Raw genomic sequence first — 27,796 nt, forward strand, 5'->3', positions numbered from 1 at the left:
TATAATTTTTTAAATAATATGGGAGTAATCATAATTATGCAAAAACTCAGAAAAAGTCGTTGTAATTTATCCTAATAATTATTTTCAAAATCATTTAAATTCATCAGCTTTTAAAAATTTAAAATTTTTGCAAACACCCCTTTATTGTTGTTACAAATAATAAACAAGGATTAGGGATTTATTTGAATTTTTTCCATGTGGGCAGCTGTCCTAGATTCTTTTCAGCGCCCATTATTATATTATATATGTTTAGACACGCCAAGTTGTACATTTTATTATACTATGGTTGACTTGTGATTGGCAATTTCAGCAGCAGCATATCATGATGAAGAGATGCTAATGCTTCAAAATTTCTCCCCATTTGGTGTCTGAGACTGAGAGACAGAAATCAGTGATGGCTTATGCGGCTTTGATTTCTCTGGAGCATACACTTTCGCTCTCTGATAATGATATTCTTAACCAGATTGATGATAAGCTCTTGTTGCATCTTATTTACGACATTCGCAACTTACAAAAAATTCTCAGAAGGAATCTTTTTGGTTCGGAGGAGCGGCAAATCACAGAGGCTGTACGTCGATTAGAGGACGCATTTGAATCCCATGTACAATCTGAAATCATGGATGGAGATGATGATGAGATGAGTTATCCATCAACACAATCTCAAGACTTGGCCTTGGAAGTGATTGTGGAAGAGATTAATCTATTTATCAAAACAGTGAAGGAGATGAAGAAGCAACTACACAACTCATCACTGTCTGAAGAAGACAATGATGCAGCTCATGTTTCGTCGGGAGTCGATCATCATCTGGATGAGAAGAAGTCAACCATCTTTGGATTAGATGATGATATTATTTCTCTCAAAGATATGCTTACAGGAAATATGTCCGGACTCCTACTTGTCCCAATATTTGGGATGGCGGGTATTGGCAAGACCACTCTTGCCAAACAAGTTTATGGAGATCCAGATATAGTAAGCCATTTCGAATGTCGTGTGTTTGTCCCAATAGGCCCAAAATACCGGTTGAGACAAATCCTGGTTCGTATTCTAGCTCAGATATTACATCCTGGGACCGATACAACACATGAAGAAAGTAAAGAGGAATTACTTGTTCATCTGCACAATTGTTTGAAGAGTAAGAGATACCTAATTGTGTTGGATGATATATGGGATGAGGAAGTGTGGGATATGTTGAACGATTATTTACCGGACGATAAAGTGGGAAGTCGAATCATTCTAACAAGTAGGATAGAAGGTGTAGCTCTTAGTATCAGCTCAGAATCCGGAAAAATTTTCCACAAAATGCGGTTCCTAAATCAAGAAGAAAGTTGGCATCTTCTTTGTGCCAACGTGTTCGGAGAAGAGAATTTATGCCCTCCTCAACTCGAGAAAGCTGGGAGGAAGATTGCCGAGAAGTGCCAAGGACTTCCGCTTACTATCATTGCAATCGCTAACCACCTATCTCAAACTGAGAAGAATCTCGAGTATTGGCAGCAAGTAGCTAATGAAGTGCATATTGTTATTGGTGCAGATAAACATGTGTCGGAGGTACTGTCTTCGAGCTACTACTACTTACCTCAACATTTAAAACCATGCTTTGTCTATATGGCAGTTTTTCCGCATGATTATGACATCTCTGCCACCAAGCTCATGAAATTGTGGCACGCCGAGGGATTTCTTGAATCGTGGTGGGCTGATGAAGACTTAGAATATTCTGAGTCCGAAGATTCTGATACGGACCCTGAGTCTAAAGATCTTGCCATGTCTCAAGCGCTAGAAAATCTTGCTGCAACGGACCCTGTTTCTGAAGATGAAGATCATGCTATGGACCCTATGTCAGATATTGCCATGATATTTCTAAAGGACCTTGTTTCCAGAAATGTTGTTCAGGTTCGCGAGCGCAGCTCCTCTGGTGGAATTAAAACGTGCAACGTATATTCTGCCTTTTGGCATATATGTATTAGAGAAGGCTGGGAGGACAAGTTTTTTTATGTCATAAATAGTTATGCCAATCAAGATATAGAAAGCCAGCGCCGGATCTGCATCCACAACAACACTTTATTTGGCATCAAAGATGTCCGCAAGTCAATGCAAGCCACAAAAAATGCACATTCACTCCTTTGTACCGGGCCGCACCATCAATATCCAGTGCCAATATACCTATCTTTTGGTTTGCTAAAGGTATTGGATGCACTTACAATCCGCTTTTATGATTTTCCTGCTGAAGTAGTAAAACTAGTTCGGTTAAGGTACCTTGCCATCACTTATAACCGAAAACTCCCCGCTTCCATATCCAAACTCCAGAGTCTTCAATACTTGATTGTCCGTCAATATCTAAGCATCTTACCTTTAGGGCCTTCTCGGTTGTATCTGCCTATGGAGATTTGGACTATGCAAGGATTAAGGCATCTCCAAGTCATGGGAAGCGACCTACCGAATCCTAGTTCTAAGGACGCCCTCCTACCAAACCTCTTAACACTTTTAGATGTTAGTGGTCGCAGTTGTACCAGAAAGGTTATTAAAAGAATCCCAAATCTTAAGAAATTAGGAATTCGAATTGAAACAGGGCCGGATGACGTTGAACCCTTGTATTGCTTTGATAATCTTGACTTCTTCCGTGAACTTCAATCACTCAAATGTTCCGTGATGAATCCTATTTTCCAGCGTGTTGTCCCCGCCATATCTTATAATTCTATCTTCCCTACAAGCCTTAAAAAGTTAACTTTAAGTGGACTCAGATTTCCTTGGGGACACATGAGTGATATTGCTGAATTGCGGAATCTTGAAGTGCTCAAACTGCGATGCTATGCCTTCCAAGGCCGAGCTTGGGAAACTTACGAGGGGGAATTTTTCCGACTTAAATTTCTGCTGATTGAAGACACTGATCTAGAGTATTGGTACGTGGATTACGAGAGCTTTCCATCGCTTGAACGCCTAATCTTGCAGCATTGCTACAAGTTGAAAGAGATGCCTTCTGAAATAGGAGAACTCCCAAACCTTGAAAAGATGGAGCTAGTTGACTGTCACCCTTCTCTTGTAGCTTCTGCAAAGCGAATTGCAGAGGAACAACAGAGCGCAGGAAATGATGTCCTTCAGGTTTCTATTAAGTCTTCTGCAGATGATCAACGGAAACGCAGGTCATGAGCAACACCTTTCCTCATAATGCAAGTAAGATTTTCACTTCTTATTTACTTATTCAGTAGATAATATGCCATTTTAATTGTCTTTCTCAATTGTAATTGAAACTTTGTACTATTTCAGAATATTTGTGGTTGGACGAGGTTATGTCTACAAATTAACTTAAAGCCCTCATGTGTATATATCAGATCACGATGCTTTAATTGGTTATCGAATTTTTAATTTTGGTTCCATAATTTTTAAAAAATAGCATTTTTTGTCCGTACACTTAATTGCATGTTAAAGTAGTCTTTTTTATTAAATATCAAATAAAAAGATATCGTGGAACCAAAAATGTTATTTTTTTAAAATTTTGGACCAAAAGTGTGAGATTGAAACGTACACAATAATGATAGTTAATGTTGTAACAAATGCGTTACATAAGTTAAAATGTATTAAATAGTTGTAATAGATGTTGCTAGTTTATATTGCACAAACAGTATAATATATTTGATATGTGCATTTTATCCTCATAAAAATGACCTTAATATTGATTTTTACAAAAATACAAGTAGGCTCCTTAAGATTGTAACTGTAATTGCAAGTATGCTCATTATTTAGTAGTGAAATTTTACACCGTATTATTAGCTATTACCTAGGTTCAGACGCAAGTTTTATGTTAGATCCAAACTCGTATCCATACAAATGAAAATAAATATTTTCGTATATGTGGGGTCTAGACACAAAATCACCTATTCGATTGCGGAAGCTCTGTCGAAGATCAAGGATGGGAAAGAAGAAGTTGCGCCACAAGGGAATTCTTGAATTGCTGCTTGTATAAATATAGGGATGATATTTTATTTCAGTAATTTTTGTCCTGTAAATATAGGGATGACACTTGATTCTCTCTTAATTCTAATTTGTAGTGGAAGACTACAATTGAAAAATATTAGCATATTTAGTCGGATGTGTCAAAAAATGTTAAAATTCATCATAAGTTAGCACATGTTTGGTATGTGACCATTTTAATTAATTTGAAAAATTTTAATTTTTCTGCTAGTTTTGTTGATGTGCGTTTTTGCCCTGGTGTGAAAAATATAAGAGAAAAATACAATTGTGATCCTTTAACTATAGGGAGTGTGACATTTTTGGTCCTCTTCAAATTTAGATTTTTCAACTCATGATTATAATTAATATATATGTATATATATACACACATCACATTTAGTCTAAAGGTCACCAGGATAAAAACACCATATTAATATTTGTTGTTGTGCTAATAAATTCATCTAACAATTTTCAGATATCAAGCGTTGATTGTGTGGAAAATTAGTTCTTGAAGCGAGATGAAGTATATGAATTTTTGTTATTTCTATTATCATTTGAATTGTTTTATAAGGAAGTAGACGCTTTGGATCTCTCATTTTGAGATAGTGAGACCCATACAAATGAAACTATTTGGGAAGAATGGTAGACCTATTTTCTACATTTGATTTTAATACAAAAAAAAAAAAAAATATACCTATATATAGAGAGAGAGATTACTCTAAGGCAAGACGATCACTGACGACGGAGAATGACAATAACAACAATGATAGCACCGAATCACCACAAATGGTAAAAGGAAATTTTTCCTCTCTCTTAAGTAAAAAAAAATAGGTGAAGTAAAGGGTGAAAACTAGACTTGGAAACTTGGGCAAAAGGCTGGAGCTATACATACATAATGTTTGGTTTTGTTTTTAACTTGTTTTGGGGTATTTTGTGGAGATAAAAACAAAGATAAATAAAAATAAGTTAGAGATAGTGTGTATGTTTGGATTTGGTTTTAGAGATAATATAAAATAAGTATTGTATGTTTGATGTTGGGTAGTGGGGAGACAAAAAGTACTGTTTATTGTCAAATCATGTATCTTTTATATATATTTATATATATATATGTATAAAAATATATATAATTTATTTAGTTGTGAGTGATTTAAAATAATAATTAATTATATTTTTTGGAAAAAGTAATTAAATCAAAAATATATTCAAAACTTACAAAACTAAGCAAACCAAACATACTCTATATTTTGTCCCATCTCAAAGATGGGCCAAAATCAAAACCAAACATACTCATAGAGTCCTAGATTGTAGTACGTTTCTTCTTCTTCTTTTTTCTCTTTAATCTTTAATTTGTACAAGATTGTGTTTTCGTGTAATATTATTCTATTTGACGCTCGGTCCAATACATTTCAATCGATTTTCGAATTTAGCTGAACCTTGTTATTTGTCTGAATTACCCCATCCATATCAACGAATCTGATTGGATCAGGTTGGGATTTGAAAAACTTGATCCGAATGCCACCCCTAAATGCAACTGTCAAGTATTCTTTGTCTTTAAAAATGCATTTAGTTTATTTAGTTGTTACACTTAATGGAACACAACCTCATACTTTTTAGGTAAAATTTCACTTTTGGTCCCACTAAATAGGGTCATTCTCACTTTTGGTCCCGCGCTTTAGGTGCTCAACACTTGTAGTCCCAAAACCCTAATTTTTTAACACTTTTAGCCCGCGCCGTTAAAAATTGACGGAAACAGCACATGACTTGTCACGTGCCGTTAGTCAATTGGTACGGTACATGTTGGTCAACGGCAAAATATCACTTTTGGTCCCACTAGATAGGGTCATTCTCACTTTTGGTCCCACGCTTTACATTTTCAACACTTGTAGTCCCAAAACCCTAATGGAGAGTGGGACTGAGATATTCCACGACAACAACGGCAAGTTCTCGGCAGTTCCTTGCAATGAAAGTTTAATCTTCATCAAAAGCAACTCAACATCTGAAGCAGAGTGAGTGAGAGTGAGAAGAATGCAAATGCAGAGAGACAGAGAGGCCTAGGAGCCGCCATGAATGAGGCTGGGAAGGAAAAAGAAACTGAGTGTGAGAGGGTTCTTTGTTTAATCTGTTTTTATTGAGTCATCCTCTGGACCAAATCTTGCAACTTCTCAGTCAAATACCACTGGTATGGTAAAATGCAGAGAGACAGAGAGGCCTAAGAGCAGCCATGAATGAGGCTGGGAAGGAAAAAGAAACTGAGTGTGAGAGGGTTCTTAGTTTGAGCTCGAGCTCGACGAGCTCACCGAGGTTGAGCTCGAGCTCGAGCTCGATACATTATTTTCGAGCTTGAGCTCGAGCACGATTTTGTTCCAGAAATTGCAGAAAAATAGAGGTGGGAAGGAGAGGAATTTTACAACATTACAATTAAAATTTTTCAGAGATTTTGCTAATCGATAATGGTCTTCCATACAACATTACAACTCTTTTGTAAAACCAAACAACAACATCAAGAAATAAACAAATCATTATCCCCTGAAAACACACCCAAGCCCAAGAAAAAAAAATTAAACAAGATGCTAAAAACACAACCAAACCATCTGATATCGAACATAAGAGTAATCATTCAAGACGGTGTATCGTTGAATCAGGCCATGTGATTTTAAATCATACCGTCTGATATGATCTAATAGACACAATCTTGTATATATTTAAATTTCGTATGAATCAGGTGCCCAAATATATACAATCTTGTATATATTTAATTTTATTAATTAAATTTTTTAATATCATTATATATCTAATAAAAATAATATTTTGAATTGTTCAACCATCATCATCATTATTATTATTATTATTATGATTTTTAGATTAATTCATAAGAATTACTAAATTTTGAACAAGTAAACATGAGCTCGAGCTCAAAGCTCGGTGAACAAGTAAACATGAGCTCGAGCTCAAAGTCGAGCCGGCTCGACTCATCTGCCACCCCTATGACTAATGGCACGTGACTTGTCACATGCCGTTTCTGTCAGTTTTTAACGGAGTGGGTCTAAAGGTGTTAAAAAATTTATATTGCTCCTTAATATAAAATACTATTTTATTGATATATATAAAATCAAAAAAAATATTTTAATTGAAATTGAAAATATAAACAGAATTATATTGTTGATGTCTTGGTCATATTAAGTTATTTATTTAATTTAGACCTAACTTATTTAAATAAAGTATTGAATAAAGTATATTCTTCACATTTTTATTTGGCATTCACAATATATATGTATATATCTATACATAAATATGAATAGAAAAAGACACAAATGTTCAATCAATTTGGTCAACCCTTATAACCAATTTCTGTCACATCAAAAATACATATACATATATTCAACATTCTCACACCTATATACCTACATTTGGAAACAACTAATCCAAATATATTATTAGTTTTCGCACAAAAATCAATAAAGCATTTCTACCTATTTCCAAATGTTGGAAACTGAAAATGAAAATGAAAACACAACCAAACGGGCCCTAGGATTTTGGGACTACAAGTGTTGAACACGTAAAGCGTGGGACCAAAACTGAGAATAACACTATCTAGTGGGACCAAAAGTGATATTTTGCCGTTGACCAACATGGACCATACCAGTTGACTAACGGCACGTGACTGTCACGTGCCGTTTCCGTCAGTTTTTAACGGTGTGGGACTAAAAGCGTTAAAAAATTAGGGTTTTGGGACTACAAGTGTTGAGCACCTAAAGCACGGGACCAAAAGTGAGAATGGCCCTATTTAATGGGACCAAAAGTGAAATTTTGCCTACTTTTTAATACAAATTTCGCTTTCACCTTCGGATAAAAGGATAGTAGAGGCATCATTAACTATAGATTATTAAATAAACAAGCTAAATATGTATTTCGAACAGAAGTTGTTTATTTAAAAAATTTGCAATAAAAGATAACTTGTAAATATATTTTCGTTGTAATTTATTACTTCAATGATATAAAGGAAAATATTTTAAGCATAACAAATTATATTTTTTAGGAGAAGGGAAGAAAATTGTTGCAAGACCACATCAAATTATTTATAGATCGTGCATTTATATTCATCGTTTCAGAACCACCAAACTTTATGAGGCCGAATGTTTGGTACATGTTAATACATAATTTATGAAAATACTTAGATGTCGTATGAACTTTTCATGGAATACGAGGATTAGTGCTTTTATTAATTCATTTGTGTGAATATTTTTTAAATTCTGATTTTACATATATCCTTGATAAATTGATGATAGACATTCGTGTTAGAGATAAAAAAGACATAATAGTATTTATCTAATTAAAATAAATACACTAAAAGAGAGAAATTATATTTCTGATGATAATGTTACTCTAGTCGGTCGGGATGGTATAAATTATTGTTCAGATTGTTGCAATTATGGGGCATGATAGGTATAAATTATTGTTCAGATTGAGTCTTCCAGCTTTTGATTTTTTTAAATGCTTGAATTGGGCTTCGAAATATAGCCCAATATGACTAAGTAAACGGCCCAATCTGAATTTGTAAGGCAGAGAAGAATCATCCATCAAAAGCGGGGGTTGTAGGCGCGACACGTGGACGGCCAGATTTCGCCACAACCGAGTCGGCGCACAATGTTAGGTCAATATTAGGTAGCGTCCTCACGCCTCACCTCACAGCTTATCTTTTCAGCACGAATTTCTCTCTCTTCAGACCCTAGTGTTTTCTCTCCGCCAAAAGATTATTCTCTCTCTAGAATTTTCGCCCAATCCAGAGATGGAGATGGAGCGCGTGACCGAGCTGACGATGGATCGGCGGCCGAGGAAAAGGCCGCGCTTGGGATGGGATGTTCTTCCTCAAGCTCCCAAGGTATTTTCGGTCAGATCTTTAAGTTATTGGATTTGTTCATTATTTTTGTGGTTTCTTTTGTAGATCTGATGGAAAATTATGATTTTTATTGGATCAGGTATGAATAAAGTTTTTATCTTTGTGTGATGAATCTGGGGGTTGTTAATTGCTATAGATCTTTGTGTTTTATTAAGTTTTTTATTAGATCGTTATGCTTTATTCTTTTCTTTTATGATCTGCGAGTTGGGTGGTCCTGATATTGACGTAGAAGAGGGTCTTGTTTATGCTCGGGAGATTAAAACTTGATACTCGTATATGCACAACTGTTTTTTATGAGCGAACAAAGGCACTGTTGAATTAACTTGATAAGTTGCAAAGGACATGTGTTTTCTTTTTTGGTTTCTGAATCTTTATATCAAGATTTATTTCTAATCTTCAATTCAAATGTTAATTCTTGAGTATATCTTTAAGCATCTGAAGCTGTTATGTTGTTTTGTAAATTTTCGTTTTTCTTGGCAAGATCTATGGAATAGATTTTGTATGGTGTGGTGCGCAGTGGTGTCCAGGAGGTAAACGAATTAATAATATTTGATTTTGAGGAAAATATGAATGGATGCCTGTGTGTAGGCTCAGCTAGGATTGTTTTCTGGACAAGAGATTGGGAATCTGACAAGCTATGCACCTTCAAGGGCCCTCTCGGACCATCCTAGTTCTCTGTTTGTTAAGGGCTTGGCTCGAAATGGTTCTCCCCCATGGCGAGAAGATGACAAAGATGGGCATTATATGTTTGAGATCGGAGAAAATTTAACTTCTCGCTGTAACTACCTTCACTATCATCAGAACCTATTATTTTTTTCTTTTTTTGTTTTGTAGTTTTTTCTTTAACATAGATCTTTTTATAGACTATGTTAAACTACTACGAAAGACGAGTCTGGTTAATTTTTGAGTTTGGCATTGCAGAGTTTAAGGGTTTGACTATATCTTAATAATAACCTTTTCAAATGGTTGGAAAAGTTTGTTTTGATCATAAAGTAAAAAGAAACTATGTTGTAGTTTGATTCATTGTTTATGATATTACTGACATGCACTTATAAATCGGTTGTACTCATGTTACTTTTGGATATCTCTTTGCAGACAAGATTCACAGCAAGATGGGTGAAGGTATGGCAATTCTGCTTTATTCCTCTGCTTTGATGTGGTTTTATCTTTGCTTTTATTAATTGATATTCTTCTGTGCAGGCACATTTGGCCAGGTTTTAGAGTGCTGGGATAGGGAAAGAAAGGAAATGGTAGCCGTCAAAATTGTTCGCGGTATTAAGAAGTATCGCGAAGCAGCAATGATTGAGGTAGATGTGCTCCAACAACTTGGTAGACATGACAAAGGTGGCAATCGGTGAGTACTTAATTTGACTATATGAAGATTCTGCCATCTTTTGGGCTTTTGCGAAATAATTGCAGTGGTTGAACAAGTTTATTCCTTGCAGTTGTGTTCAAATACGGAACTGGTTTGACTATCGTAACCATATCTGTATTGTAAGTATATAATTGATTTGGTGGATTAATTTCCCCAACCTAACAAATATTATGGGGATTAAAGCTGTCCATGGACTTAAATGGTTTCAACAGGTCTTTGAGAAGCTTGGACCAAGCTTATACGATTTCCTACGCAAAAACAATTATCGCTCATTTCCCATTGATCTTGTCCGTGAGATTGGCAGACAACTGTTGGAATGTGTAGCATGTGTGTAAATAGTTTCTCCCCATTTGATATAATGTTCTTTATGAAAGATTCTATTAATAGGATGTTGGTAGTAGTCATCTCTTTTGTTACTTATTGATAATAGCAAGGATCATTCTGCATGAAACCTGATCCATTCAGTTCCATAAGTTCTTAGGTTTCTTCTTTGGTGTTGTGTTGATTGGTTCTCTATTACCACAGTTATGCATGATTTGCATCTCATCCACACGGACTTGAAGCCTGAAAATATTCTTCTCGTCTCGTCGGAATACCTAAAAGTTCCCGACTACAAGGTAGTTTTGGGTGACCCCTTTTAATATATTTTTATGGGTAAACTCATTACTCCCAGGTTCCGTCAAAAATAAGTTCTCCTTTATGTTGTTCTGACCCTGTGTTTTGTATTTGTGTGGGCATCTGTCTTCAGGTTTCGGCGAAGTCACCCAAGGATAGTTCATATTACAAGAGAATTCCAAAGTCTAGCGCTATCAAGGTAATTGATTTTGGTAGCACAACCTATGACAGGCAGGACCAGTCATATATTGTGTCAACGCGACATTATCGAGCTCCAGAAGTCATACTAGGTAGTGTATTTTGAGATTTTATTTCTTCTCTGTCTGAAGGTTTGATATGTTCTTGTACTGCTTTGGGGTATGACTCTTGGTTGTTGACTATGTAGGACTTGGATGGAGTTACCCTTGTGATATTTGGAGTGTCGGCTGTATCTTGGTGGAGCTTTGCTCGGTATGCTGATCAGAAGCTCAATTCATTTGGTTTCTGATGGTTGGTGGTATAACTTCGCATGATCTGTCAATATTTACCAAGTCTACCTCTGATGCAGGGTGAAGCATTATTCCAAACACATGAGAATTTGGAGCACCTTGCCATGATGGAAAAAGTTCTTGGACCCTTGCCCCAACACATGTTGAAGAAAGCAGAGTAAGTAGCTTGGCTTCTCATCTTGATAGGACAAGCTGTAGAACAAATCTCTAAGTTGCCTTCATACCTTGTTTTTCAGCCGACATGCTGAGAAGTATGTTAGAAGGGGCAGGTTAGACTGGCCCGAGGGAGCAACATCTAGAGACAGCATTAAAGCTGTATTGAAGTTGCCCAGACTCCAGAATCTCATCATGCAACATGTAGATCACTCTGCAGGAGACCTCATCCATTTATTACAAGGGCTTTTGAGATACGACCCTGCAGAGAGGTTGTCAGCTAAGGAAGCCCTAAGACACCCCTTCTTCACAAGGGACCATCTGAGGAGATTATGAAGAGTTATTGGATAATCAGCTACTGCACCGATGCCGGGGAAGATCATGCAATGCAAATCTCATGAAATTATGGGATTTTTCAATTTGGCTATTCAGATTGGGGCCAGGGCACCATAACCCAAGATGGTGTTGGTTTAATGAAGGTGGCCAAATGGTCGCCCTCTTCCATGGACTTTGGATGTAAATAGTAGTTCCACATTGTATGGAGAGAGAGCCACACTTCAATTTTTTCCATAACTCCCTTGTGTCGTCTTGTATTTGTGTTTTTTGCATTATTTGTGCGTGCTGCTAACATTTTGCAGCGTTGTACAAGCAACTGCGCAATCTATATAGGATTATAGCTTTTTAATCAGTTACAAATTCTTGGGTGAGCACATTGTTCCTACTTGCTTCTTGTTTGACATTACGGAAGGTGGAAGTTTTGGCAAAGCATACCCTGTACTTTAGTTAGTTCATTAAAATCTAAAAATATGTATATTGAATGATTTATTTCGATTGTGAGCAAAAATATTCACGTGAAAATGTTTAGAGAAATAATATTCAAATATATTCGATTGACTCTGCTGAATGACTATAACATTAAAATATGATATAATCAAGAGAAAATGACAATATAGAAAGGGTTGAGATAGAAGCATGATTTTGAAGGAGAAAATCTCAACTGGGAGAAAGCAAATGATTTTGGAAAGTTAAACAAACAAGTGAGACAGCACACCAAAGGAGTGACTGTCAATATGTAATATAGATCGGCTTATGACCCGTGCCGATCACTGAAGGTGATATTCTGCTTATGCTATACGGCTTTGTTTCAATGGAGGAGAAGGAAGAGGGGTTAATTATGCTGACGGGTCTTGGAGATGGTAATGTGGATCCACGTAATCTTCACTTTGGTTGTCCGTCTCTTTTCTCGTCGGGCTGCCAACTTTGAAGCTCTGTTCGCGGACTGGGCTTCCTACGTTCCTCACATGGAGTTACAGTCAGGCGGGTGTTTGAGAATCGGTTTTGCTTTGTTTTCAACCCTTGTGGTTGATATGCGCCACGCTCTCGCAATGCAGTCTTGGACTTTTCATTGAAATTTGAAACCTCTAACCTCACAATCTATTCGGCTTGGTGAGTTACCTGAGGATGTCAATTTCGACTGGTGTTCTTTTCAGGTTTTGGTCCATGATCTTCCGTATGGCCTGTGGAATACGGACGCTGCGCTTTAAATTTGTTCTGAACTTGGCAAATGGGAGGCCATGTCAATGTGTCGACAGAGGGGGTGAGAATATTAGGCTGCAATTCTGGATGTTCGAGTGGTGCCTCAACTTGAGAAATACTTGGGGTTACCAACTAAGGTGGGGCGTTCTAAAAAGGAGATATTTACAGACTCTGGAAACGGGTGCTAGGATGGCAAGAAAAACTTCTCTCACAGGCGGGTCGAAAAGGTTCTTATCCAAGCTGTACGAATGTTTGATATGCCTTGTTTTCGGTTGCCACCTGCCGGGAACCTAAGTCGGGATTTGGAATCTCTCATGGCAGATTTTTGGTGGAACTGTGGCATCGGGAGAAAATTGGATTGCATGGCGGAAATCTGTTCGCCCAAACACATGGGTGGACTCGGCTGTTTTTGGTGACTTAGGCGGTTCAATCTAGTGCTTTTAGCAAAACAGGCTTAGAGGATCACTGAATTGTGAGTGGTCGGCAAGTTTGGGGCTGTTTAGGGAGATCCTGCGGAGTTTGGATGCTGAACTGGGGGCCGAGGACTTGGTAGTGGCGTAATGAAATTAGGTTGTAATGGAAAATGACACACAATCTGCATTGGAATTGGTTTGTGAATGCGATTCCTTGACTCAACCTCAATCTTTTGTTTTTTTATTTGGAGTCAAACCCATATTTGTGGATTTGTGATTGTGAATATAGTTGTAAACATAAAGTTGAAGGCACATACGTAGTTGAAGTTTGAATAGATAAATTAGCACACCATTTGCTTTGCTTCCACACTTACTCATCCCACCCTGTCATCACACCTTTGCTTGAAAACCCAAATACTCGTGGATTTTGGAGTAGAGCTTATCCTATTCCAACTCTAATAATGTCTCACTAATTTAATAATAAGGTTACTTATACTTTGAAAAATGGTGTAATTATATTAAAACATGCTTCCCACTCTCATGTATTAAAAATCATACCAAATGCTTTAGTAATAATTAAAAATGATAATAAATGTTTTGACTATTATAAAGAATTATGACAATTGCAATGTTAATTAATTATAACCAAAATTTCTTAATTTTAACCATATTTATTTGAATGTAGAAAATAAAACATTCTTTTGTATTAAAACTTATATTATTCCTACTAATTAACTATAAAAAACACAAAAGAATATATGAATCAATATAATTATCGCAAGTTAAGATGTAAGAAGAGGAGAGAGAGAATGAAAATGCAAATTAGAGTGGTAGGTTGGGGGCATCAATCCATGATACACATTCACAAATTCATCAACTCTACGTCGCATATTTCTGACAAAAAGAATTAGGAATACAGATTATTAATTTACACAACCAACTCCTCTTCATTCTATAATCAAAGTCTTCTCCCACTCTCAATCAAACGCAAATTATTCTGTTTTGAATCAAAGAAGAGATCAATTAGGTGACCGGCCCAACGCGTCGTATATTGGGGGGAAGGACTTCTTGTTCTCTGACGCTGCAGGACCCCACTGTTGTCTCACCGCTTTAGTCTCAGCTGGAACCGCAATTGGTGCTTCGGATTTCCGGTGGAAGGTACGTTATTCGTGTGTGATTTTATATAATTTTCTAGTTCTTGATTCTCATGCATTATTGCATATTTTTGTTTTCTGTTTTTGGGAAAGAAAATTCCTACTTTTACGTGTGATGTGCATTGGGGCAATGCTGCGGTTGAATCGTTTATAGTGTTTGCTTGGTATTTGGTTCACGACCGATCAGATTGTTGTAATTTTACCGCGATTCGTTTGTCTTGTTCTATCTTGAGCTCTTATGCATGCTAGTCCATCTTCTGTCTTTTTTTCCGTGGGGTGCGAGAAGGTTGAGGACTTTCTGAATTGGTTTAATGCAAATCTATGCGGTAAAATTTTGGCGGAGGTGACCTCTATCTGCTCTGCAGCCTGGATAATAATTTGAGTTAATTTCGCAATGATCATCTTTTATATTTCTGTGGAAAGAGGAAAAATCAACTGTCAACGTATTACATTTTTGGCTTTCTTTTTGTTTTTGTAATTGTTGTTATTAATGCAGAAACTAACTTCAACTTGCAAAAATTTGTTTTTGTTTTTTTTTTTTTTCTGTGTAAATGGCTCCAAATAGCTCTGTTGTTAAGGCTCTCTTACCCTTCCCGGGCGATTATCATTGTGCTATTTGATACAAGAGCTAGACGCCTTCCTTTGTTGCAACTTTTTTGGAGCGGGAATCCTGAACTTCGTTTTAATGTAGAACTATAGGATTGGTAGTGCCTCAAAATATCCCAACACTTGCAACCATACATTGCATTGGAGGATACCTTTCCCTTCTACCAAAACAAGGAGATGAGTTCTGGTTAAAGAGATTTAAAATCATTATGTTAAGGTCTTTTTCTTTTTTGAGGTTATGTTTTTTCTTTAACTTGTCAACTTATTGATCAAGATGGATCTTTTGCTCTTACTATACAATCTTGAAGAATAGAAGCTTGATTCCACATTATGAGGTCTAGAATCCTAAATCAGGAGCTGATGTTATCAGATATTTCATGAGCTATGTCTTTGTATTAGCTAATTTGCTTATCAATGCCCGTATAACTGAACATCCATACGTTACTGAAATGTTCACATGTTGGTTACATATTGGAGATTTTATGTTGATTAGATTGGTAACAGTATAATTATTTGTCTGGAAGGTGATTATATCATTATTAGCTGGTATTGCTGTTACAAATCATTCAATACTTTTAGAAGTCCAATTGGAAAATATTCCTAGTTGCCGACTCTTATGTTGCATAACAGCTTTTATCTACTATGGTTTGGAATAGTTCAGTGTGAATGCACAACTACAAGTTGATAATAATTCATTATTTCCATTCTCTAGGTTCTTGTTCTGTTGCTGAATGGGTTATGCAAATGGACTTGTTAGTGCACAAGGAAACCAGCCTCTAATTTCCTTTGGGGTGATATCTGATGTTCAGTATGCTGATATTCCTGATGGCCGCTCATTTCTTGGTGTTCCTCGGTACTACAGGCACAGCCTGCTTGTGTTGCAAAGAGCAGTTCAGAGATGGAATCAAGAAAACCTGAAGTTTGTAATCAACTTTGGAGATATTGTTGATGGATTCTGCCCAAAGGACCAATCTCTAACTGCTGTTAAGAAAATTGTCAATGAATTTAGCGTTTTTAATGGTCCCATATATCACATGATTGGCAACCACTGTCTATACAATCTGCCTCGTGACAAATTACTTCCAGTACTGAACGTTCCAGGACGTGATGGTCTTGCCTGTTATGATTTTTCTCCAGTTCCTGAATACCGATTTGTAGTCCTTGATGGTTATGACATTAGTGCTATTGGTTGGCCGAAGGATCATCCAAACACATTAAAGGCCCTGAATTTTCTTAGGGAAAGAAATCCAAATTTGGATAAGAATAGTCCAAATGGACTTGTTGGGCAGGAGAGAAGGTTTCTTATGTTCAACGGAGCAGTTGGGAAAGAGCAGATGGAATGGTTGGATCAAATACTTCAGGATGCAACAAAATTAAACCAGAAAGTTGTGATATGCTGCCATCTACCTTTAGATCCTCATGCAGCATCCAATGAAGCACTGTTGTGGAATTATAACGACGTGATGGATGTGATACACAGATATAATTGTGTGAAGGTCTGTCTAGCTGGACATGACCATAAAGGCGGATACTCAGTTGATTCCTATGGCGTGCACCATCGGATTCTTGAAGCAGCTTTAGACTGCCCTCCAGGCACCAATGCTTTTGGTCATATTGATCTTTTTCATGATAGTTTGTTACTCACTGGTACAGATAGATTGAAGACTCAGGAGATGGTTTTCAGTTGCTAGTTGTACCAAGGATTCTCATCTCAAAACATCTTGTCAAATTGTTTCAGTGTTCTGCTAAAAGCCCATATATCTTTAGAGCAGCTTGATTGTATTAAAAAAAGATGCACATGGGTTAATGAAGTGTCATTACCCGAGCAGACTCTTTTTCAATTTCCACCATTAAAGGTGTTGGTGTTCTTCTTTTCTTCGGGACTGAAGTATCTTAGTCCATCTGAATACACAATTGTCATTCATAATCTTTACTTTGCATGCTTGTTCTGCTTGATGATTTAAATTTGCCTTGTCTCCATCTAAATGCTATTTAACTTAATACTTGTATAAGTCAAACTAATGAAGGACCGGAATCAATATGCCCCGTTATCCGAGTTTTAAAGTCATGAGTCAGAGTTGAACCATACATGAGAATTTCATTACTATTTTGCTAAGTTCACAATGTATCCTGTTATTTCAGATGTTTATGATTTATGATGCTATGCTTCTAATAATTCTTCTCACTGGTGCTGCTTGAGTAATACCGCAATTGTCAGTGTCACTAGCAAGGCAATCAGAAGAGAGCTTAGCTTATCTGTTGATATTTCCTGTTATATTTACCATTGACTATTTACCTTCTATCATCAGGCACCAAGTTTCCTCATCTATAAACCACAATTTATTTTGTTTTGCATCTCTAACTTGCGGTTTACTTGTACATTCTAATACTTATCTATATGATTCATGATGCTTGGTGGAGAAGCAAATCCTATCCATCAAAGCATAGTTTATTCTGTTTTGCATCTAGCAGTTGACTTGAATATTCTAATTCTCCATCTATATGATTCATGATCTCTCCTTGCAAACTATATAACTGATGCTGGTCGATAATTACTGAAATGGTCAACTAGCATATGCTAGCTGTATTGATAAATTATATTCAGAATGTGAATACGGAAATCAATAATATATTATCTGCAGATTTCCAGTTATTTCTTCACTGTAGTGCTTGCAACTACAATGGAGGAAACAAATTTTATCCAATATGGCAGTTCATATTATCCATTTCTTGTGGTTTACTTGCATTTCTAATCCTATGACTATGGTGGTTTGCAATTGTATTAGTCCATGGCGGTTTGTAATTGTGTTAGTTCATTTTCTACTGATATCATAATGCAGACTGCTTATATGGATTAAGTGTTGGTTCCATGAATTTTCAGTCCTTCATGAAAAGCATTAGGAGTTGGTGTTGTTACTTAAAATCATGTAACACAAATTGCTAAGTCTGTGGTTATCTGTTTCCAATCAGCAGTTACTACATACACATTCTCATTCTTGTTGTCATTGAGAAGTGCTATGGAACTTCTCATACATCAGGCCATATTGAAATTCCATAAATTCATGGATGAGAAATTTAGTAAACCACACTCTACTTTATGGATTAGATTTCGGATCTGGTTCTCTGTTTACAAACATAAAAACTTGAAATTGTCTATTTGGATGATCTTTCCTTTATGCTACATATTTGGACAGTGTTTGCCACCAGTTGGTTTTGCTGTTTGCCTTCCAGAAATATATGAAAATCTCATTCCATGCATTGACCTTTTGTTATCTATCTATATGCACCCTGATGCCTGAAACCTCTGAAATTTCATCTTCCATTTACCCTTCCCTGCCCCAAAATTCCAGACACAACAGCAAGTATGATAGGGGATAGGAAAAACATGATACTGAAAGAGCAATTCATTTAATTTCTGAACTTAATTCAAACCTCTCATCCAACCTTAAGACATCACACATTGGCTCGTATCCTGAGAAACAGCTCCACCAAACAACCTCATAGCCTGATTATATGATAAAAACTAATGTATGAATAAAACACAAGGAAAAGTATTCATAGTTCACATCACTTTGTTTGGGACGCCTTGGCCTTTCTCTTTTCCAGGAAGAAGAACCCAAACAAGGAAAGGATGGAGAAAGCAGAGAAGCAAACTGATGCGATGTCTAGCGACACGTGACGGCCGGAGATCGCCTGGACCTCAAACAAGTTAGTGGTCTTGTGAGAATCCGTGGTCTGGCCGTAAGCTACCTCTTCATCAGCAGAGTTACACGCGTAGGCCCTGATGAAATATGTAGCAGTTGGCACATCCCTCTGCACTGTCCAGGTGAAGGTGTTGTTAGAAGTGCTGTATGGTTTGGCAACAATTTTGTGTAGACAGGTCTTGTCCTTTTTCAAATTGTCCACTGTTTTCCTCCACGCACGATCTTGTTGGCTGATTGGTGCAAAGCAAAGCTTGACCTTTATTGTGCCGTAGGCAGAATCTATCCCAGCTGGGAAGCTAGTGTTCAGTGCCCATGTGACAGTGATTTTATCTTCCCCAGCTTTCAGAACTGCAAATTCAATGAAGGGATAATTTCAGATGACAGTAAACAAAGTTATGCACCTATCTTCTGCAAAGAAAGAATGGTATCATATGTTTGTCTGAAATAAGGTAATTCTCGGAGACAATCCTCACGTTTTTCCCTTCAAAGATACTCTAGTTTTCCAAGTTCCCAATGTCTGGATTTCTGAGGATGACTACATACTGTTGTTTATGACCACTATCAATCTTGAAAGAGATATTACATGTAAGAATACCACGAAATCAACTTTAGTTTGTATAATGATTCATTCATGCATTTTTCTCTATGAGCAAGTTACCTTGGCCTGGTTGAGGTGAAGCAGTGACAATAAGAGTGTCCTGAAGGGAAGAGAAGGTAACACCACAGCAAGAAGCCGCCAAGCACGAAAGCAAGAACAAAGCTAGAAGAAACCCAGGAAAAGCCATCGGTGCACTGCTTTCTGAATTCAAGCACTTCCAAACAATCAGGGAGAAAGAAAGCTGAAAAGTTCAAAAAGTGAGATCCCACTGCTTGAAGATGGGCCAATAGGTAAGATTTTAATTGCTTTATATAGAGGCTGCAACAAGGTGTCTTCCGCTTATTACATAAAGACAAGAAAAGTCAACCATAGCCAAAACCAGCAGATTTTCCTAATCAGTGCTAGACATTAACCAGAGATTACTGTAGTAAAGGTTGCTGACACTGATGTCTGATTTATTAAATGATGATTTGGCCCAGAAGCATATTCAAAGGGTATATGGGGTGAGGGATTAGAATGTGATTTGCTCTAGTTCTCTAGTTGACTTGGCTTTAATACATTCTTGGACAGTTGGATGAAATGGAAATATTTCCATGTGTGTGTGCAAGAATCATGACAGGAGCTTCCTTTTATATTTTCGAGTTGTTGATTTCCTTGGGCTTGTCATCTCCAACACCAGAAAGAGTAACAAGAAAAATCAAAGAACTCGTACATCTTTCCAAAGGTTGGCAGTCCATTTCAATCATCAATGTTGATAGGTAACCTAGGAAACTCTAGTGAGTATGCAAAACTTTTAAGTCAAATCTAGATTCCTTACAGTTGGTGTTTTGTTTTGAATTTGAAGAAAGGATTTTAAATGACTCAATTTGAAAGGAATTTGAAATCCATTCATATTTCATCAAAATTTATTTAAAAATTAAAATAGAAGAATTTAAAATCCTTTACATTTTACATCATTAAAACATATTCAAAGAATTTTAGATGAAGAATCTAAAATATAGATTCCAAATTCTTCATCCAGATGCGACCTCAAATAATTTAAAGAAATCTATTAAAGAAACAAGCAATATTACTGTATAGAAATAGAAATAACTGTTATGCAATTAAGAAATAAAACGTGGTTGGAAAGAATGTTGAAAATAAAATAGGAGATTGGGTTAAGTACGATTTTAAAAAAGCAAAGGGCAGATGAGAAGCTGCTGCTCGATTGCAGTTGAAAAATTCCATATTGTATTCTTTTCCCAAGTTGGCTATTTTGATCCCTTCGTTTGCAGGTTAAAATTTAATAATGATCATCAGTCGTGTCGTGCGTCTCCTAATGTTTGTCAACACTCCAACTTGTTGCCCACCCACACATCAACACATATATACACAAACAAACAAAAAGAAAACAAATCAAAATAAAAACACCAGAAAAAAAAAAAATTATGACGAATATTGATTAACTACTATTATATAATGTAATACTAGTTTTGTGAGTTTTTTATCATCAAATGTTCATTAATTATGGTCAAAATTAAAGAAAAAACTGAGTAATTAATTTTATCATTTACTATTTCAGTGAAGTGATTAAATAAATTATATAATTACCATAGTTTCGTGTCGTGGTATTGGTGATAATATTAAATGGGATTGCTTTATAACGACGTACGGAGAATAGCAAAATATTATTGAGCGATATAAAATAGATGTATTATGAAAATTTTAAAAAAAAGATAGTGAATTATAAAATAAAATAACTATACTTTGTAATTAATGTTTGTTTAGCAGTTTTATGACAAAATTAAGTATAATATCGTTGTGAATTCGAGTTTGTAATAGAAAAGGTCTATTAGCAGTAACAATAAAAAAATAACTAATGTTATTTGATATTATCATCGATCATATTCTTGGAGAATAATCGGTATCAATAATATTTCTTATTCCACTTTGTTTATTAGAATTTTACATTAATTAAAAAATTATATTTTTCTACATGCAACATATGTGTAATTTTTAGTAAAGTAAATGTCAATTCATATAAAAGAATTTGTACCGAGGTGTTCATCTGCATACACAAGAAACACACAAAAATACACAAATTGACCAAGGGTTTCATGTATTTTTGGTTCGGTAACATAGCTCATTTGGCAATTTCGTCGTTCAATTTTCTAAGCTAGTAAATTAGTCCTGCATTTTTTAATTTTTATGACTTCAATCATTCTTTTCGTTAGAGTTCGCCCTTCTCACCAGTGGAGGTCAGCTCCGGCAAAAAAAGAAATAAAATCTAAAAAAATAAAAAGATGTAGGACCAAAATACTACCCTAAAAAATTAAAAGAACGCAAAATGAATTAAATTACGGGACCAAAATGTTTTTAATCCCACACAGAAATACATGTGTTTGTGTGTGTGTAGGATACACAATAACTAAGACTAATAAATAAAAAATATAGTGACTGATTTTTTTTTATATTGAAAAGTAATATATACAAAAAATTTAAAAGTATGCAACATATATTTTACAATATAAAAATATATTAGAGTAGAATAAATGTATCATTTAACTTATTTCTACTTGATGCTTCTGGATTATAGTTTAATGCTTGGTCCCAAGCATTTTTGCAGTAAGGTTTACATATTCTCAGCAAATGCTACTCTACATCCATCATCACATTACAGACCAAAAAATTAAAGTATAATATTGCTATCCTTTTTCACTTTTGGTTTTTAAAATTTTTCTCTCTTTTTTTGTTCCTTCTTCTGCTCTTTTCCCATTGGGTTCTTGTGTAAAAATATTAGACAAAGATAAGAAATTTATAAGATTTAAGAGAGGGCCTTAGGCAACAAGCAAGTGAGGTCTTATGGTCTCAACTTACACTCACAAGACAATATCATAGTTCACAAATAAATCTGTGTTCAAACAGTGCAAGTTGTGATTTGTTTGTTTGTTTGTGTGAGAGGACTGCCTCGCATTCCTAGTGTCCTGTGATGCAAATATCAACAGCAGCACCATGAAAGCAAGCATCATCTGGATACTGGATTACTCATCACTTGGTTTTGTGATCATCCTTTGGAAACTACTTCACACAAACTTGAAGCCAACAGGGATCTCTTTCAGTTTGTAGCAGTGCCGAATGAGTAGGTTCTGAACAAGTGGGAAGTGACCATGTATTCCAACTCAGTGTCTTCAATTAGAAGAACTCTAAGTTGCAAGAATCCCCCCTCGAAAGGCGTAGCATCGTAGTTTAAACACCTCAAGATTCGGCAAACCAGCAATAAGACTCATGTCTTCCCAAGGAAGTCCAAGTCCATTGAGTGTTAACTTTCTAAGACTCGCTGGAAAAATGGAGCAGGAGGCTTGGGGCAAAGAACCTGCAATTTGGGATTAGGATTCACTATGAGTGTTTAAGTTGATTGAGATAGACAAGATCATTAAAGCAAAGGAAAGGTTCTGCAGTATCCAGTGGGACTTCAATTCTTGAGAATGACCCGCTGTTTTAGACGAAACAAGTTCGTCATCTTCTTCAGCAAGCAGCGACACGGACACCGACACCGACGGGTTGCTTAATTGGCTTCCATGGCCAAGTAGCTGATGTCATCTCCATCAGGGGTTTGAGATTGTGAGGAACTGAAACATGGGCTGATTCAACTACGTCTTCTAGTCTGAATGCTGACCTGCCTCTCTGATTTGCCTTTCCCTCTTGCTGTTGCTGTCTTCCAAATAAAACATTTTCCCTCATTGTACGCGAGTTGTAAGATTTCTGGATAGGGTGGAAGAATAGGAATTTGATCACAAGAATCGAGAAGGCGCTGAATTGTAAGCTTAAGAGAAACCACAGCAGCATAAGCCATTTCTGATTGCTTTCATCTTTCTCTCTCAGACACCCACACTAACAAGAAACTGGTACAAATCTTACAGCATTAACATCTCTAATCTTGATGATTAAATAATTTGCTGCTGCAATTATATGAATTGCTAAATGAGAAATCAACTGTATGAAATGTAATAGTTTATGTTTTTATTAATATGGTATATATAATAAATGTACAACTTGGGCGCATATATATTAAATGGGTATGATGCAATTTACTTTTTGTAATATTATAAATAAGCAAATTATCCCTTTATAAAAGAAAATGACAATTTACTTTGTGTCTTTTTAAAATGAAGCAATAGATTAGAGATAAATTATTTCATTATAAAAGCATTAAGGGACAAATTGATATATTTTAAAAAATATAAAAAAAATTAAAACACTATTTTCTTTTATAAAAAAATAATTTACTCATTTATAATATTATAAAAAATTGCTAAGATAAATGGTGCGTTGAAATGGTAAAAAGCATCTTGACCAGCTGCCGCCGCCCCTCATGCAAAATTTTAAATAAATCCCTATTCCTTGTTTATTGTAGCAAACACTAATTAAAATATGAAGATATTAAGTTGCCAAACTGTAATCAAGATTTAATTTAAGAAACTATATATATATATATGTGTGTACATAATATTAAAAATATATAAATATAGAAAATCAAATTTCAAGATCTATAATAGGAATAGCACAAATCACATAATTAACTATCCTTATTCTAATTCAATAATGTGGTTTTAATTTGTGAACTTGGTTCGACTCAGTTTCAATTGAGAAAAGAGAATAAAGTTGTAGTAAAATGAGATAATTTGGTGTATTTTAAATGACGGGGATAAATAATTTAATATTTTTTTTCACTTTTGTACATATGTGATATCACAAAAGTTGCTTGCATTTTTACCTTGAACGAAATCTTGAAATAGGCGGGGCACCAGTCATGACTTGAGTTTCTGATTCTCCCATGAAAAGTGGATGGAAACTTGAATATTTCCCATATTGTTTTGGGTCCGCAGCTGCAGTATTTTGTCAGCGGAAGCCACCACAGAAGGTTTGACATCAACTAGCTCCACCCTTTCCAGGGCTGGATATATCCCAATCTCAAGAGGAATCTCTTCTAGTTTGTAGCAGTGCCTAATTATAAGGTGGCGAATACTAATAAACGATCCCTCGCCTTTTCTCCAATGCCTCAGATCAGTATCCTCAAGAAGGAAAACTTTAAGTGATTTGAACTGAAATGAATCAGTTATCCACTCGGGCCCTTGAAAGGCATAGTTTTTCAGCTTCAGCACTTCAAGATGCCACAGTTTGCCAATCACTCTGGCGTCCTTCCAGGGGCATCCCAACCCGCTCAAGCTCAACTTTCTTAGACCTGAAGGCAAACTTTTAATAGGTGCAGCAATCTGAGGCTTCGGCACAGGATTTATAATCACGAAACCAAGTGATTTGATGCCCCGTTGAAAACCAAACCATTTGATGCCCTGATCAACATCTAAAGAACACAAGGATTCAGCAGCACCTGGTGCTTCCTCGATTTGAATTCTTAGTTTTTTCAGATTCGGGATTCTTTTTAGGACCTCCTTGGTACAACTACGGGTGCTAATACCTGAAAGTGTTGATAGGTTCGGGAAGAGAGCGTCTTCGGAGCTGGGGATTGGTAGGTCACTTCTCATGACTTCGAGGTGCCTCAGTTCTCGCATATTCCAGATCTCCATGGGTAGATACGATCGATGAGCTCCAGGAGATATTATGCTAAGAAATTGATGGACAATCAAGTACTGAAGATTTAAGAGCTTGGATATGGAAGTAGGGAGCTCTTTGTTGTAAGTGAAGGCAAGGTATCTTAACTGAACTAGTTTTACTACCTCGATTGGAAACTCGTGGAAGCGAATTGTAAGCGCATCCAGTACTCTGAGCAAACTGAAACACAAGCGTCTTGGTACTGGATATTGATGGTGCGGGCCAGTACAGAGGAGCGAACGAGCTTTTAAAACGGATGCCATTGAGTTATACACATCTTTTATGCCCAATAAACCATTGTTGTGGACGCAGAGTCTGCGTTGGCTTTCTACACCTTCTTTTACAGCATTGGCATAATTGTTTATGACACGAAAAAACTTGTCCTTTTCAGCTTCTTTGATGCATAGGTACAGAAAGACAGAATGGACCTTGCAGGTTTTAATTCCAGTAATGATGCCCGGCTTGCTGAACAGAACAACACTTTTGGACACAAGCTGCACCAAACAGTCCATGGCAACTTCTTCTATGGTTATGATAGAATTTGGTTCAAGAAATCCCTCAGCGCACCACAAGTTGATGAGCTTGGTAGCAGGGATCTCATAACCATGTGGGAAAACTCCCATATAAACAAAGCATGCCTTCAAATGTTGCGGCAAGTGCTTGTAGCTCAACATTAGTTTCTTTGACATGACTTCATCAGCACTAATGATAGCTGAAATTTCATCCTTTGCCACCTTTTTCCAGTATTCGGGGTTTTTGTCCGCTTCAGATAGGTGCTTGCCTACTACCATGATCGCAAGAGGAAGTCCTTCACACTTCTCAGCGATCTCTTTTCCAGCTTCCTCAAGATCAGTAGGGCATGAGTGCTCTCCACTAAAAACCTTCTGACAAAGAAGACTCCAACTTTTTTCGTTATCTAGGAAACGCTTCAAAACGATATGACCACGAGCATCTAGAGCAATTTCTTGTAGCCTGGTTGTCAGTAGGATCCGGCTTCCTAGTTTGTCATCTGGAAAGAACTTTTCCAACTCATTCCATACTTGTGTGCTCCATATGTCATCCAACACAATCAGGTACCTTTTACCTTGCAAACTTGTGCTGACATACTCAGCTACTTTCTCACTTTCTTCTGCATGTATTTTGTCAGCGCCAAGATCCAACTTAGACAGAATATCTAGCATAAGTCCTTTTAATTGATATTGAACGCCAATTCTGACCCAGAGGCGACACTCAAAAATACTCGAAATCGATGGATCTTCATAAACCTGTCTAGCGAGAGCAGTCTTACCGATACCTGGCATCCCGGCGAGCACGACAACTTTCCTCTCAGATGGCAACTGCTGGATGAGAAGATTCTTCATTTCACTAATTTCATCTTCTAATCCGACCATCTTTGACTCCATTCCATCAAAACCATCAATTCTTGATGAATCATCTTCTTCCGGCAGCAACGACTTGCTTACTTGATGCGAGCTATACTCCTTCCCGATCCTCCTCACCGATTCGGTAAAGAAATCAATCTCATCCTTCACTTTCTTGCCCATTACGTCAACATCCAGGGTTTCAATTTGCGAGAGAAACTGATCTGATACATGGGATTCCAGTGCATCTTCCAGTCTGCATGCTGCCTCCCTGATTTGCCTTTCAAGAGCATTTGCACTCTCGCTGTTGCTGTTTCCAAGATGGGAAAAGGAACTCGCGAGAAAATATCTGATGGACTCAACTTCCTCGTATGCAGATTTTATGGTTTCTGGACAGGGAGAAGGAACAGGAATCGGGGAAGAATTCAAAAGCCGCTCAATTGTCTGCTTTAGAGAAATCACAGCTGCATAAGCCATTTCTACTTACTCTCTTTCTTTTCTCTCAGATCTCACACAAACTGTTGTACCAAATAAACTGTAAACAGAAATCTTAAAGCATTAGCATCTATTCATGAAAGCAATGAATGTACAACAAAATGGGCATTGAAATAATTAAAACCTTACCTTGAAACTTGAATTAATGTCTGTTTCGCAAATATGACCTCCCCCGGAAATCATTTGCAGAAATGCTGAGCGCGTAATTTTTTTTTTTAATAATTTTATATTTAATTATCTGCGATTGTGACCTCCCTTGGGAAAATTAGCAAGTTGCAGTTGTTAATTTGTCTTTACTAATGACAACTTGCTTAATGTTGATTAATATGGATAAATCTTTAATAATTAAGTTGGCTCTCGTGAATCCTCACTCGTCACCTAATACATTTAATTATTGATAGAAATAAATTCAAAATAAATAGTAGGGTCACTTTTATAAAAGTTAAATACACGGCGTTCCTCAATCAGTTAGAGGGGAAAATTGCATTTTTCGTCTTGTAACTTAGGGTCTTTTTACTTTTGATCTATTAATTACGAGATTTTCACATTTGGTTTCATAACTTTAAAAATGTAATAGTCTTAATCCCATAACACATCTCCATTAGATGTTTAACGAAAAATGTCACGTGCTCGTTAAGTGCTTTGGACTAAAAGTACTATTTTTGGAAGTTATGGGACCAAAGTGAAAATTCTACAATATACAGGACTTAAAAAGTGTAAAAACTCTATCTGTCAGAATGCAAAGCACATTGTATTTTTTGTTAAAATATAAAACAAAAATGCATCATCGGACCAAAAGTGCTTCCTTTTATAAGTTACAGGACCAAAAGCTATAATTTCATAATCAATGGGAGTAAAAATGAAAAGGC

General features: G+C 36.4%; 5 protein-coding genes across 13 annotated transcripts; 3 read left to right on the top strand and 2 right to left on the bottom strand.

The window, feature by feature from the left end:
• The first annotated feature begins 322 nt into the window (after positions 1–322).
• Positions 323–4,174, top strand: LOC110011330 (putative late blight resistance protein homolog R1A-4). Its single transcript, XM_020691307.2, has 2 exons — positions 323–3,166; positions 3,856–4,174. Exon 1 carries the CDS (start codon positions 395–397, stop codon positions 3,140–3,142), a length of 2,748 nt encoding a protein of 915 aa, XP_020546966.2. The 5' UTR covers positions 323–394; the 3' UTR covers positions 3,143–3,166; positions 3,856–4,174.
• Positions 4,175–8,611: 4,437 nt separating this feature from the next.
• On the top strand, positions 8,612–12,159 carry LOC105179366 (LAMMER-type protein kinase AFC2). 2 transcript variants are annotated; one of them, XM_011102971.3, is made up of 11 exons: positions 8,612–8,822; positions 9,429–9,618; positions 9,936–9,962; positions 10,041–10,194; positions 10,286–10,334; positions 10,428–10,542; positions 10,741–10,832; positions 10,964–11,120; positions 11,216–11,280; positions 11,378–11,475; positions 11,555–12,159. In XM_011102971.3, the coding sequence occupies exons 1-11, from the start codon at positions 8,730–8,732 to the stop codon at positions 11,805–11,807; spliced, it is 1,293 nt and encodes a 430-aa protein (XP_011101273.2). In that variant the 5' UTR covers positions 8,612–8,729; the 3' UTR covers positions 11,808–12,159. The 2 variants fall into 2 exon arrangements, with proteins under 2 accessions (XP_011101273.2, XP_011101274.2); XM_011102972.3 differs by lacking the exon at positions 9,429–9,618 and having other exon boundaries at positions 8,633–8,822.
• A 2,044-nt stretch (positions 12,160–14,203) lies between these two features.
• Positions 14,204–17,145, top strand: LOC105179367 (manganese-dependent ADP-ribose/CDP-alcohol diphosphatase-like). 2 transcript variants are annotated; one of them, XM_011102973.3, is made up of 2 exons: positions 14,204–14,578; positions 15,893–17,145. In XM_011102973.3, exon 2 carries the CDS (start codon positions 15,912–15,914, stop codon positions 16,869–16,871), a length of 960 nt encoding a protein of 319 aa, XP_011101275.2. In that variant the 5' UTR covers positions 14,204–14,578; positions 15,893–15,911; the 3' UTR covers positions 16,872–17,145. The 2 variants fall into 2 exon arrangements, with proteins under 2 accessions (XP_011101275.2, XP_088739316.1); XM_088883190.1 differs by lacking the exon at positions 14,204–14,578 and adding an exon at positions 14,620–14,917.
• Positions 17,146–18,569: 1,424 nt separating this feature from the next.
• LOC105179368 (high-affinity nitrate transporter 3.1) lies at positions 18,570–19,780 on the bottom strand. Its single transcript, XM_011102974.3, has 2 exons — positions 19,543–19,780; positions 18,570–19,232 (listed from the first exon to the last, which is right to left on the bottom strand). The coding sequence occupies exons 1-2, from the start codon at positions 19,667–19,669 to the stop codon at positions 18,748–18,750; spliced, it is 612 nt and encodes a 203-aa protein (XP_011101276.1). The 5' UTR covers positions 19,670–19,780; the 3' UTR covers positions 18,570–18,747.
• Positions 19,781–22,257: 2,477 nt separating this feature from the next.
• On the bottom strand, positions 22,258–27,192 carry LOC105179369 (putative disease resistance RPP13-like protein 3). Of its 7 annotated transcripts, none has more exons than XR_016067040.1 (3): positions 24,236–27,044; positions 22,952–23,363; positions 22,258–22,834 (listed from the first exon to the last, which is right to left on the bottom strand). XR_016067040.1 is itself a non-coding variant. In XM_088884278.1 (3 exons), the coding sequence occupies exon 2, from the start codon at positions 26,907–26,909 to the stop codon at positions 24,270–24,272; it is 2,640 nt and encodes an 879-aa protein (XP_088740404.1). In that variant the 5' UTR covers positions 26,910–26,967; positions 27,057–27,192; the 3' UTR covers positions 22,258–23,363; positions 24,236–24,269. The 7 variants fall into 7 exon arrangements, 6 of the variants coding, with proteins under 6 accessions (XP_088740404.1, XP_011101281.1, XP_011101280.1 ...); XM_088884278.1 differs by adding an exon at positions 27,057–27,192 and having other exon boundaries at positions 22,258–23,363; positions 24,236–26,967; XM_011102979.3 differs by lacking the exon at positions 22,952–23,363.
• Positions 27,193–27,796: the final 604 nt, after the last annotated feature.

This window comes from Sesamum indicum, linkage group LG8 (genome assembly GCF_026168435.1).
Source record: "Sesamum indicum cultivar Baizhima isolate 11 linkage group LG8, ASM2616843v1, whole genome shotgun sequence".
Classification (NCBI taxonomy): domain Eukaryota; kingdom Viridiplantae; phylum Streptophyta; class Magnoliopsida; order Lamiales; family Pedaliaceae; genus Sesamum; species Sesamum indicum.

Excerpts from the sequence above, each read along its gene's own strand:
- LOC110011330 (XM_020691307.2), top strand. The coding sequence starts at position 395 with ATGGCTTATGCGGCTTTGATTTCTCTGGAGCATACACTTTCGCTCTCT.
- LOC105179366 (XM_011102971.3), top strand. The coding sequence starts at position 8,730 with ATGGAGATGGAGCGCGTGACCGAGCTGACGATGGATCGGCGGCCGAGG. Across the intron at positions 8,823-9,428 it reads TTCTTCCTCAAGCTCCCAAG|GCTCAGCTAGGATTGTTTTC; the intron begins GTATTTTCGGTC and ends GCCTGTGTGTAG. Across the intron at positions 9,619-9,935 it reads AGAAAATTTAACTTCTCGCT|ACAAGATTCACAGCAAGATG; the intron begins GTAACTACCTTC and ends ATCTCTTTGCAG.
- LOC105179367 (XM_011102973.3), top strand. The coding sequence starts at position 15,912 with ATGGGTTATGCAAATGGACTTGTTAGTGCACAAGGAAACCAGCCTCTA.
- LOC105179368 (XM_011102974.3), bottom strand. The coding sequence starts at position 19,669 with ATGGCTTTTCCTGGGTTTCTTCTAGCTTTGTTCTTGCTTTCGTGCTTG. Across the intron at positions 19,233-19,542 it reads TTCACCTCAACCAGGCCAAG|TTCTGAAAGCTGGGGAAGAT; the intron begins GTAACTTGCTCA and ends TTGAATTTGCAG.
- LOC105179369 (XM_088884278.1), bottom strand. The coding sequence starts at position 26,909 with ATGGCTTATGCAGCTGTGATTTCTCTAAAGCAGACAATTGAGCGGCTT.